Raw genomic sequence first — 13,146 nt, 5'->3', positions numbered from 1 at the left:
CCAAAAAATTAGGCGATACATGGCCCTGTAGGAGGCGAAAAATAAGGCCCTGGACGGGCTAGATACAACTTGGAGAATTCCTGTTAGAAGGCAAGTCAACGCAGTTGCGACGTTGCCGCTTTTTAATCTTCTTGTGTAATTAGTACGAAATAAAATACTGATATATATCACGATATATATAATATAAATATCATGATATATATCACGATATATATCGTGATATGTATCAGTGGATATATATCCTCGCACCCTGCATCTAAATAACAGTAGTAGTGGGTGGTATAACGGTGAGAGAGGACCTAAGAGCCACTACAAATAAAATAACCACTACTACTGGCCAAGGAAAAGGTATGTATTAGTAAACAATCAAAGTCCGTGTGAATAGCTGAAGTCTTAACCTAAGGTTAGTAATATAATAAAGAAACCAATTGGACTGACAAGTGTCCAAAGCACTAAAATACCAGTCTATGTGCAAGTATTACACTCAACACAGACACTGAGAGAATTAAATCGTTATAAAAAAAACAGAGTCAGGTCATAGACTCTACTTAAATCATTGATGGATTCTACCGTTACTTGATTTCATTTTATCTCACAATAAAACACTGAAAACTTTTGTTTTCTATACTTCCACAAAATTTATTATTTACAACTATGTGACTACAGCTGTTTCGGCAGAGTGCCTTTCTCAAGTGATATAATTTACAATGTGTTTGCCTTTTTAAGTCTCTAACTGAAGAGGTTGAGGAGTGGGGAGTGGGATTAAATCAAATAATGCTCACTCAAATAGAATTTAAAACCTCTCTATCTATATATATTTAATTATTATTATTACCCCTTTTTTTTGTAATTTTAGAACTGATGTATTTACTTATTATTTATACCATTATTTAGTTTATATTAACACATGCATATTTTTTTACATCCTACTATTATTAATAAAAAACAAACCCCCCCTTTATTCAAAACTCTATACTTAATTGACTTGATTGTATGCATACAAGGTACAACAGTAAATGTAATCAAAGGTGAATAGTACTATGATGCAAATAATATAGATAAAATTAGCTTAGCTTTTACAATCACTGATCCAAATCAAGTCCAGTAGGATGGGTGAAGTCCTCGTGGCTCCTATAAAGTCCAATGTAAAGCTATTACTGTGTGGAAGAGCTCCTGTATCAAGTAGAGGTAGTAGATAGTGGTATGTTTCTGTATGTTAACAAAAAAAATCTGGTTCTGGATATAGGGACGAACTCTACAAAACAAGATAACATTCAATAAAACACCAAAAGTCTCAATCAAATTACAACAGTACACATTTTAACATCGGATCAACCCCGTATTTTTTTTACCAAACAAATAAACATCATCCAGGCACCCTGTCAGCTTGTGACAGACGCTGTCAATTTGTTGCAGCTGCGCGTTGGCTCGAATATTCACGAAGGTACTAATTCTTTTTATGTTAATTATAAAAACAGACAAAAACTCCTATCTCTATCACAAAAAACATGGTTAAAGAAGGTCAAATGATATGAAGGCATATTACTGAGATTTTTACCGTGTTTCTTCACAAAATAAAATAAGGACAATATCAGAGAACCGTTTTATCTAAAATAAATGATCTATTATAGGCTTACCTGAAACTAACATGCAAACTTCAAAGCTACCGCCATAATAGCATTGCTCATTTCTTCATATACAAGTTATTGGATATTTACTTGCTTTGTCAATTTGTTACTCCGAAGATTTATTGAAACTCTGTTTTTAAAATAGTTGATTTTATGTAATTTATTCGATGGTATTCATTTGTTCCAGAAATTCGTCCCTCTGAAGATTTTACGGTTGCATGTTACCGTTGAGCGAGCTTAGACCTGACTAAATCATCGTCAATCATCGATCCTCATCGGAAATTCGATTTACCTTCGACAGTGGACAAGTTGCGCCGTCGCCGGATGAATGTCGTTCTACGCTGATCGCAAGCGTCACACAAGGGGTTTATTGAGGGGTATTTGAATGGAATTTTAGTTGAATTTATTTAATTAATAGCGTAACCGCTACAATACATGCATGTACGTACTTATACATTGTGTCAATTTGAAAAGGTGCCACCATCTATAATTTGGTCCCTAGAAAAAATAATCTAAAAATATGCAAAAACACGTAAAATTTATTTGTGAGGGTGACATGGACATTTTGAAGACCAGTTTTCAACTAAATTACATCAATCCTCAAGCGGGGGCAGACACACAACCTCCAAAATCTTTAATGGAAAGGGGGGTCGAGTGATATCTCATTGTAAAGATCATTCAACCACCTTTATATTTATTTTCAGTACTTTTGGAAAAACTCAACAATCAGCTGAGCGGTATTTTTGTCGACGACTTGGCAAACGAAATAAGGCTAATGATATTGGATTATTTACTTGGAACGTACGTACGCTTTATAGCGCAGGAAAGCTAAGATGTCTGTTAAAAACGCTAAATGAATACTCAGCAGACATCATAGTACTACAAGAAATTAGGTGGACAGGTAGTGGCAGCCTGGAGAAAAAGGGACTACGCTCTATACTACAACGGACATGAAAGCAAACGTGTAAAATCAATAGCTTTCGACCCAATAAGCACAAGAATATGTAGATTGCGAATAAGGGGGGACAGGTTCTGTAACTACAGTATTATCCATGTATGTTAGTACAGGTCTGACGATGGATTTATAGATTTTGATCTTTGAACTTCTCGTAAGATTTTTTGATTTTATAAGCTTATCCAGTGCGAATAGACAGCGATTCGCTGATTGTATTCTGTCTTTTATTTCTTCAGTAACATCGTTGTCAGCTGTGACGGCCCCCAGATACTTAAAACGTTGTACTCTTTCGAAATTGAAGGTGTTGACCGTCACATTTTGTCCTATCCTGTTTCTTCGTGTCGTTCTATTTATACACATATATTTCGTCTTCTGTTCATTAATGTTCAGCCCTACTTCACTTGTTGCTCCTTCCACCTTGTTGTCATCTGTGTATGCTAGTAATAGCTTGGGACCTTAAACCGAGAGCAGTTCTGTTTTTATTTCGACCGACCTCATGGCTTTCTCTAATACAAGGTTAAAAAGTAGTGGAGATAACGCATCACCCTGTTTGGGCAAACAGGGTGATTCTGGATCTAGTCAGTCTCAATTATTTCCCGGTTCTCCACTATTTATCCATGCAATCTTCATGCCTCCTGATATATTACTTATTTTAGGTTTGTTCCAACGCAACGAGAAACCGTCCATGTAACGATCACCGTCCTGTGCAATGCCATGGAACGCACGATATACAGACACGGAACGCATGGAACGTATTGACCATTCCAGGTCACGTGACTTTGACAGCGTCGCTGAGGGGCAAAAATTGTGTTTTCGGTGTTCTTTTTGCTATTTTCTCGTTTTATTATAAGAAATCTGTGGTTTTAGCTACAAAAATTTCAAATATTAGATATAGGACACTCTCATAGGGGATGCAAAAACCCGGTATAATCAGAAAATCAGTTTTCTTGACTCATATCGTCGTTCTGTTTACAGTGCACTGTGATTATAGTGATTTAAAACATCTCGGTCTTTAACTGCGGCTGGTATTATAAAAAAAACTCACTTTATCTCTTACTTTTACTTGAACACTTTACAACTGAACAAAACGCTGGTATTTTAATCATATTCTTAAATTAAACAATGGTTTTCTACACTTAACCTACTTTGTTTACAAGATCTTTGCCCTCCAGTCGCTGTCAAATGACGTCACCCTGGAATGGTCTATTATTTTATACTAACGTGATCGTTACATGACGGTTCTTCGTTGTGTTGGAACAAACCTTTTAATATATACAGTGCGTTAATTTTGGCATTACAGTATTTACACCTCAGTATTATAATGGGTGTTTTTTACTGGTATAGAAATATGTTGGCAACACTTTTTAACTGGTGACCATTTTGACAACTGTCAAGTGATTTATGTTTAGTTTGGTTTGGCATTTCAGAATAAATATACTGACCAGGGCCCGGATTACGTACACTCGATACGCATCGTATCCGCCATGTTTTACCATAGCGCCTTATGGGAAAACATGGCGGATACGATTCGTATCGAGTGTTCGTAATCCCTATGCTGGTTCTGTTCGAAATACGTATTCCGCACTACGTCCATTTTATTGTCAACATAATCGTCCATTACGTTTACTCTAAATGATAATAAGCATCCACAGAGATGTCGTACAGAAGTTGTTGTTGCTGTAGAGTGTAGAGCGTAGTATATAGTCTAATATATAAGGTCGATTTGCACCGATCTGTTTAATGGATAAAAATGATTGGATATGTAATTTAGCATGTTAACAATTACAAAAAACAAGGGTTGCCCGATCTAATCTTGTTGTAACTATAATTAATTAATAATTAAAAAATGACATTTTTATTATAAATTTTAAAAAAATCGACCTGGGCAGATATTATTTTAGATTTTTTAGGTCATTCTAAACAAAAAAGGTATTTTGTAATTTTTCTCTAAAGTTGATCGTTTTGACAATTTAAAACTGAAACAAGAACGAAAGATGACGATTTTGAAGGCTCAAAAACATAAGTATAAAATATCATTTTTGAAATTACGAAGTACCTAAATTCAAGTTCAAACCTTATTCTATCAGTTCTTGATAAGTCTTTTGGACTTATTTCATTTTGAAACATTGTTTTTTAGTTAATAATGCCCGTCTCCCCATAAGAAACCTTCCTCATTAACAATTCAAAAAATATGTTTTAGAATAAAACATGACAAATTCTTATCGAGACCTGATAGAAAATGATTCGAACTTGAATTTATGTACTTTATGATTACAAAAATGATATTTTTTACTTATATTTTTGAGCCTTGAAAATTGTCATCTTTCGTTCTTTTTTCAGTTTTAAATTGTTTATAACTCAAAGATCAATTTTAGAGAAAAAATACAAAAGATCTTTTTTGTTTAGAATGAACCAAAAAATCTGAAATAATATCTACCCGGTTCGAAAATTTTATTTTAAAATTCATAAAAAAACTGTAATTCCTTAATTATTAACTAATTATAGTTAGAACAAGATTAGATCGTGCAACTCTTGTTTTTTTGTAACTGCTAACATTCTAAATTACATATACATATCCAATAATTTTTATCCATTAAACAGATCGGTGCAAATCGACCTTATATCGGATCCTCTACTAATAGAAAAATATCTGCCATCGTGCACAACAGTTAGATATGTGTACATCCACAACGTTTTCGATCTAGATCAGATCATCTTCAGTGCCTAGAACGAAGTATTTCCACGTTAGAATGAATGCAAAAGGTTAAAATTATGACTAGTTAAAGAAAAATGTGGATAATACTTACGTTCTGCTTAGTAAATGAAACTAGCAACCTTATAAAATAGGTGACATCGAGAAATATGATTTACATGTTGATAAACTGATGTTAGTAGCGACTCTAAGTCGATGTTAAAAGATAAATTTGTTAAGAGTGCTGAAAGGGCAACATGTGAACAAAAAACAAAAAACTACTCGATAAGAACGTGTGGCTCTTGCCAGTTCAATGGACAATGGACCAACAAGAGTATTCGCAAAATTAAATTCCAACAGAGGGCGCTCAAAAATTTCAAAGATGGACGACAACTCTAGGAAAACAATTAATTTTGTAATTTGAATTCACAGTTCTAAAACGTTAAATTAAAATCATTTACAAGGAGTGTTTTGCCAAAGTAACCACTAAGTTTTGCAACTAAGACATCTTACAAGTTAAAGACGATTCAAAATTATGTTTAATCTCTATGCATTCATTAAAATTTGATGCTAACTACTGATTTGTTTTTACCTTTATTTCATAAAAAAATCTGGCCTCCCGATAATCACACAGCGTTCTAAAAATTGCTAATCTATCTTAGGATTTCTAATTTTGTTTTTAATTTAATTAATAGGTGCACTACACTTTATTTTACACCAACAGATAACAATTTTTAATTAAATAAAAACTGGAAACTAAGTAGGTGAATTTATTTTATAATAATTGTGTTCTGGAAATTACGAGGTGGTCGGGATATTTTGCATAACAATGTACATTATATGTACAGAATATATACTACATTTTATTTATTTATTTATTTAATTTTGCAGTCGCTTAAACATTAAAAAATACTACCTTTAATACAAACGTTAAATTAACAAAATGTGTGATTTGGCATTGGTTAATTTAGGTCATTACGTAGATTTTATAATAGGAATGAATACTGAAGAACACTGCAATAGTTTTTTAAGTCGAAATTATTGTTAATTACAACATAAACTGACCGCAAATATGTACACAAATTAATGGCAAACAAAGTCAATGTTTTCCTTGAGTTGATGCTTTTCAAATACGCCACCAGGCGTCGCCCACTTTGCGGTTCCTCGCCAATAGGAGATGACAATCTATTTATCAGACAGAAGTGACATGACAAGACAGGTAGTCAATTTTTGGTTATGAATTTAAAAATAGTGTAGTTTATGAATTTAAATTATTAGTTCAGTTGGATGGATGTTAATAACTGTATTAAAGTGGAATTTAAATTATAATAAATTAGATTGTAAAAGTCTAAAAGGCAACTCTCTTTTACAGAAAGAACTGTTATTATTATGTTAATAAAAATGTTATTCATAGTAAAGTCAATGACGTCATTGATGACAGTTTAAAAAAGAAGACGAAAGTTTAATTTAGTTTGAAATAAAAAGAAAAATGAAAAATGCTTAAATGTAAACAACTTATAGACGGAAAAAATGTAAGATACATAGTGATGTTGTAAAAGATGAAAAGAGTAATGTTGGTTGCCTAATATTGAGGTTTTAATGGTCAACAACAAAAAAGAGAAAATTTATAAATTTAGCTGATTATTTGAATTAGTGAACTAATAATTTGAAATCTATAGATGGTACTGGAGTGAACAGACTGAAATGGGTGAAATACATGATTAAGCACCGGGCACAATTTGACCCACATGAGTTGGGACACGTCCTGAGGTTCAGCTACCTCATATCTTGAACGGTCGATGGCATGGCAACTGATGGTAACGGAAATTCTTGAACTATGTCAGAACTAAACTGTCAGTGCAACCGGAAGTTTATTCTTCTTCTTTTTGTAGTGCCTATCCGTTTCGGATGTTGGCGACCATCATAGCAATCTGTACTTTGCACACTGCTGCTCTAAAAAGATTTGTGGTTGTTGTGTTGTGTGGAAGTTTATTAAGTTAATATAATATTGAATATATTAAGAAGAGAAGACATAAAACGAATGATAATTGAATATAATGTAGCGGGCAAAAGGTCCAGAGAAAAATCTTCAGTACGATGGTCGGACCAGATAAAAAACATGACTGGTTACTCATTCTCCGAAGCAAAACAACACGCACAGGAGAGAGATAATTGGACAAAAATAGTCAAATTACATGACGCCACTTCGTCTTTACGAATAAGAAAATATAGGGGAGAAGGAGCTCTATAATAGTCTCATTCTGGCTCTCGTTTCAGACAGGACATTCGTTAGTCTCTGTAGATATTCTTTCGATCTAGCCAGTATCACAATGTCGTCTGCGTATCTTAGGTTATTTATCACAATTCCATTGATGTTGGCACTATCTGAGCGTTCTTTTAGATATTTTTTAATAATATGTTCCGGATAGGCATTTAAGAGAAGCTGAGACAGGACGCATCCCTAACCTACTACAGTACATATTGCGGTTCTGTCGTGTTTCTGTCGTATGCCTTCCGGTAATCAACAAAACAAGCATAATTTTTTTGCACTTCCAAAAATCTTTCTAACAGCTTTAATTCCAATTCCCTAGTGTCTGTTCCCTTTCGAAAACTAATAATGATAAAATTATTAATGATAAATAGTTACAAAAATAAATGAAACACTCTTGAACTTTACAGATTATAATAAAGATCGTATGGAAGAACTGCTGGGACAACTGCCTGCAAAAGATGTTAAGAATATTTGTTTACACCTCAAAATTAAACCCAGCACTCCAAAAAAAAACATAGACATTTTATTAGATAGGTGTAGAAGGCAGCCTACCCTCTCCGGTGGTATTAAGTCTACGCGTGAGATTATCTTTGACCAAATAGAAGCAAAGCTGGGGAAATATGCTCTAAAGATTAACGACTCGTTTAAAAAAGATATTAATCGCATTTACCTGTTAGCAACATTCACTAATAACAGATTTCAAAATATTGAAAATTTCCTAGGAAGGGATTTAAAATGCGATTTTCCCTCTTTTGTAGTTGAAAAGTATAAAGTTTTCAGGGATGTACAAGAATTTTTGAGGTAAGTACATAATAAAATTAATTAATTGCGTTAATTTTAGGTTTGAGCCTACTGAAATGGCAACGATCGATATCCTCAAACTCTTGTTTGAATACTTCGAAACACGTGTAGAACAATGATGACACTTTTCTCTACGTAAAAAGCGCAAAAGATAGTGTTTTTCGAGAGAAACTGTACATCTATTGTCGGAATAAAGGGTTCCTCCTAACTTCTCGTTGCTTCATATAGAGGTCTGTACTAAGCATACTTAGGCTTGGTATGTTACTATAACGGCTATTTGAGAGCTTTTCATTACAGTTCTTGTTCCTATGGCTAGAGCTCCACAAGCGACACATTGACGCTAGCAGTAGCAGTAAAATTACGGCGGCAGCACAGCAGTAAAATCATGGCTCCATGAGAGCGACAGTTTACAGCGCACATATCGCCGCGTCTTGGTCTTAGGCTGGTCGTCCATTGGAAGCGTAGTCGCGCGACTCGTAGGTAGCGCGTATACGTCCGTGTATGTGCGATTATGCGACTGAACGACTGGTATCATCCACTACAGGCGACTGTATACTACTTAGTTCGCGACTGTCAAACTGGCTGTCATCATCAAAAGAAAGTGTATTTTTGTGAAAAGCGTGTAAAATATACATAGAAATCATAGTTTGAAGGGAATAATTTATTACGCAAATATGTATGTTATTTATTAACAACTTTAAAAAGGTTTGTACCTTTGTACCATGGCATCTCTTTTAACGGGAATCGACTCTTCCATAAATATATTGTTGGCGATTCAAATTTACACGAAATATTTACTATACTTTATCAGTATTTAATTACATTTTTTCGCCAAATTGAAAAAAAAACATTAAGTAATTTGTTAATAAAAATAATTTAAACATTTATGTAACTTTATATTTATTTGGTTTAGATGTAAGACGTTTATTATTGTAAAAATTTCAAATAAAAATTCTTTCGAAAGTTTGTTAATTCTAAAACTATAAGAAGTATTCACTTCTGTCGGCACTCTGCAAGTGCCACGCTCTATTTTTTTATTTTTCGTTTACATTGTAATTATACAGGGTGTCCCGAAAAGAATGGTCATAAATTATACCACAGATTCTGGGGTCAAAAATATGTTGATTGAACCTCACTTACCTATATACAATAGTGCACACAAAAAAAGTTACAGCCCTTTGAAGTTACAAAATGAAAATCGATTTTTTTTCATATATCGAAAACCCTTCGAGATTTTTCATTGAAAATGGACGTGTGGCATTCTTATGGCAGCAACATCTTAAAAAAAAAATAAAGTGAAATTTGTGCACCCCTTAAAAATTTTAAGGGGGTTTTGTTCCTTTAAACCCCCCCAAACTTTTGTGTACCTTCCAATTATATTATTATTGTGACACCATTAGTTAAACAAAATGTTTTTGAAACTTTTTTGCCTCTTATTACTTTTTTGATAAGCCAGTGTTTATCGAGCTATTTTGAATATTTGTCGAATCCACCACATATTTGTATATGGATGGTCAAGTACGATTATAGAGACCTGTTAATCTGAAAATGTATTTATAATTTACATTTTTAGGTATATTTTGAAAAAGAAGTCATATCTCGATAAAAGGTGATTTGTCAAAAAAAGAGTAAGAGGCAAAAAAGTTTTAAAAACACTGTTTTTAACTAATGGTATCACAATAATAGTGTAATTGGAACGTACACAAATATTTGGGGGGTTTAAAGGGACAAAACCCCCATAAAATTTTTATGTAAATATATTAAAAAAGAAGCCGAATCTCGATAAAAACTTGCTTATTGAAAAAATACTAAGAGGCAAAAAAGTTTTAAAACGTTGTGTTTAACTAATAATACCACAATAATGAATTAATTGGAACGTATACAAAAGTATGGGGGGGTTTAAGGGAACAAAACCCCCATAAAATTTTTATGGGGTGGACAAACTTCACTATAATTTTGTTTTAAGATGTTACTGCCATAAGAATGATACATATCAATTTTCAATAAAAAATCTCTAATAGTTTTCGATATATTGAAAAAAATCGATTTTCATTTTGTAACTTCAAAGGGCTGTAACTTTTTTTATGAGCACATTTGTACTAAGGTAAGTTAGGTTCAATCGAACTATTTTTGACCGTAGAATGTGTGATATAATTTATGACCATTCTTTTCGGGACACCCTGTATATTATAAAATAATAATATTAAAAAACTCTACTAATCACTAGCACCTACTTCTTCTGCAACTTTCGACCACAATTTCCTTTGAACATCACGTGAATGATATCGTTTGTCTTTCATGTTCCTCAACGGAGACTTTTCATAAACGGCACTAATCAGTTTTTCGTTATCAATTTCCAATATTTCCCTATCGAAAATTAATCATCATCATCACTGGCTCGGCAACCCTTTCTGGGTCTTGGCCTGTTCCAGGATTCTTCTCCATTCTGATCTGTTTCGTGCTTTTTTTCTCCAGTTTTTTATTTTTAAGGTTATTATATAATTTTCTATTTGTTCTAAATATCTCAGCTTCGGTCTTCCTCTTGTTCTTTTTCCTACTGGCATCTGTTTGAATATTTTGTTTGGTATTTCTCCTTCTTCCATTCTTTCTACATGTCCAATCCAACGCAGCCGCCCTATTTTAATGAATGTTATGATATCCGGATCCTGGTATATTTTGTATAGTTCAAAGTTGTACCTTCTTCGCCAAATTCCGTTTTCTTTTGTGCCCTTATATATGTGTCGCAAGATTTTTCTTTCAAAGGTGGCTAGCAATGTTTCCTCTCTTTTAGTGAGTGTCCAGGTTTCTGAGCCATATGTGAGCACCGGTCTTATTAAGGTCTTGTATATTTGGCATTTTGTTTTTCTTGCGACGTTATCTGATCTTAGTTGCCGAATTAAGCCATGGTAACTTTTATTGGCAATAAATATTCGCCTCTTCACTTCCTCCGCAAGGTTATTATCAGACGTGACTAGGGATCCCAAGTATGTAAAGTTTTTTACCCCCTCAATGTTGTATTCTCCTATTGTTATATTTTGTGGCTGCCTTATTTCTGCGTTTTTACTTACCTGCATATATTTTGTTTTGTTCTGATTCATTTTAAGGCCACTATTTTGTGCAGCTCATTCTATTTGATTGAATGCCTCTATCATTTCTCTTCTTGATCTTGCGATTATGTCAACATCATCTGCAAATGCTAGTATATTTGCACGCTTTTATTAATGATTGTCCATTGAAAATTAATACAATATCAAAAATACCTGCACAGATATTTATTGCAAACCAGTGTAGCATCAACATGCCATTACCAGCGACTAATCCCATTCTAGGGGATCGGTCGTTAGCCGCTTGTGGTCGGCCGAGCCCGGTCGCTCAAAGTCGTTTGCAGTGGACGTTGTTTAGTTACATTTTATTTGTTAGGATTAGTCGCTTGTATACGGGCGTATACGCGCTACCTTCGAGTCGCGCGACTACGCTTCCAATGGACGACTGGCCTTATTCGAGGTGTGCAAGTACTTGGAGGGGATACGAGAAACGGTCGTGCGCGAATAGCGGAGAAATATTGCAACTTTTTTAAATAATTCATATTGTCAATTGAAATTGTCAAATTGACGTATATTTCATATCTACTTCATTGAAGAAGAAAAATTATATATTGCTCGACAATATTGATATGATATGCAATTATTAGATAAAGGTAAATTTAATTAATTGTATTTTGCTTGCAGTACTGCATTTTAATAAATTTTATTTACTACATACAATTGTTTACCTTTTAATAACATAACCTGAATCTGACTTTTCCTTCTTATTATTTTTTTGGACTATGGCCTTGATAATTATCCAGTAACCAGGACTAATATAATTGGCCAATATAATTAAAAGTGCGAAAAATGTTGCTGAGCGTAGAAACCAGGTGTCGCTTTGCCGAACTTGCACGGTCCCAATAGTGGCTCCAAGAGCTTCAGTATGACGTTGCTACGATCAGTTGTATCTTCTTGTCCTTGTATATAGCAGATACAGTATAGTAATACCGAGTTATCTGCAACCGTGAGGAGACGAGACGACAGACGTTCGTTTATGCGGTGCAAGTGACCTTGAGGGTTTTTGTTAACTCTGTTATACTGTAAATAAATAAAGTAAAATAAATTCATACCGATAATAGAGTATGGATAATCTATCATTTCAACAAAAACTGGTTTTAATATTGGAATTGCGTCGTCGACGTAGGCTTAAAAAGCAACGAAAATGGTGGATCTTTCCTGTTCTATTACATAGAAAGACAGAAACAATTTGTTTTTTTACACAACAAACTAAAAGAATATCCTGATAAGGTTTTTTAATATTACAGGATGTCAGTCTTCTTTCAATTTTTTATTATGTGAAGTAGAAGATGTCATCAAAAAACAGGACACATCAGTGCGTTATACGCTCTGAGCTTCGCTGGTATCTCTAACTAGCGGATTACTAATAGTCCGTTCTTTAACGGTAAAATATTGCAAAACCTAAATTTTAAAGAACCGCTTGGATTGACATGAAATTTGGCATACACATAGCTAACAAGTCAAAGAAAAAAGTGATATTGTGCCGATATGTGCTTTTGCCCTGGGGGTGGTTTTCACCCCCCTTTTGGGGGTGAAAAAATATTCGTCCAAAGTAAGTCAGGAAATGGATAAACTGACTAATTTTAAGTAACTTTTGTTTTATAGAGTTTTTTCACTTTTCGAGTTATTTGCCAGTGAATATGTTCATTTTTTCAACAAAATAACCACGCTTTTAGACGGTTTTTCGCAAATAA

At 33.8% G+C, this 13,146-nt stretch overlaps 1 protein-coding gene across 6 annotated transcripts in view; it reads left to right on the top strand.

Moving 5' to 3' along the window:
* The window catches only part of LOC114337623 (fanconi-associated nuclease 1), a 148,930-nt gene that overhangs the window by 67,695 nt on the left and 68,089 nt on the right, over window positions 1-13,146 (top strand). For all 6 annotated transcript variants that reach the window (XM_028288118.2, XM_028288117.2, XM_028288119.2 and 3 more), the window contains one exon: window positions 7,955-8,348. In XM_028288118.2, the coding sequence (XP_028143919.1) occupies window positions 7,955-8,348 (394 nt within the window). The remainder of the gene's footprint in view (window positions 1-7,954; window positions 8,349-13,146) is intronic.

The sequence above is a fragment of the Diabrotica virgifera genome, chromosome 7 (genome assembly GCF_917563875.1).
Source record: "Diabrotica virgifera virgifera chromosome 7, PGI_DIABVI_V3a".
NCBI classification, from domain to species: domain Eukaryota; kingdom Metazoa; phylum Arthropoda; class Insecta; order Coleoptera; family Chrysomelidae; genus Diabrotica; species Diabrotica virgifera.
The sequence above is the reverse complement of the archived record's forward strand: the minus strand, read 5'-3'. Positions and strand labels throughout refer to the sequence as shown.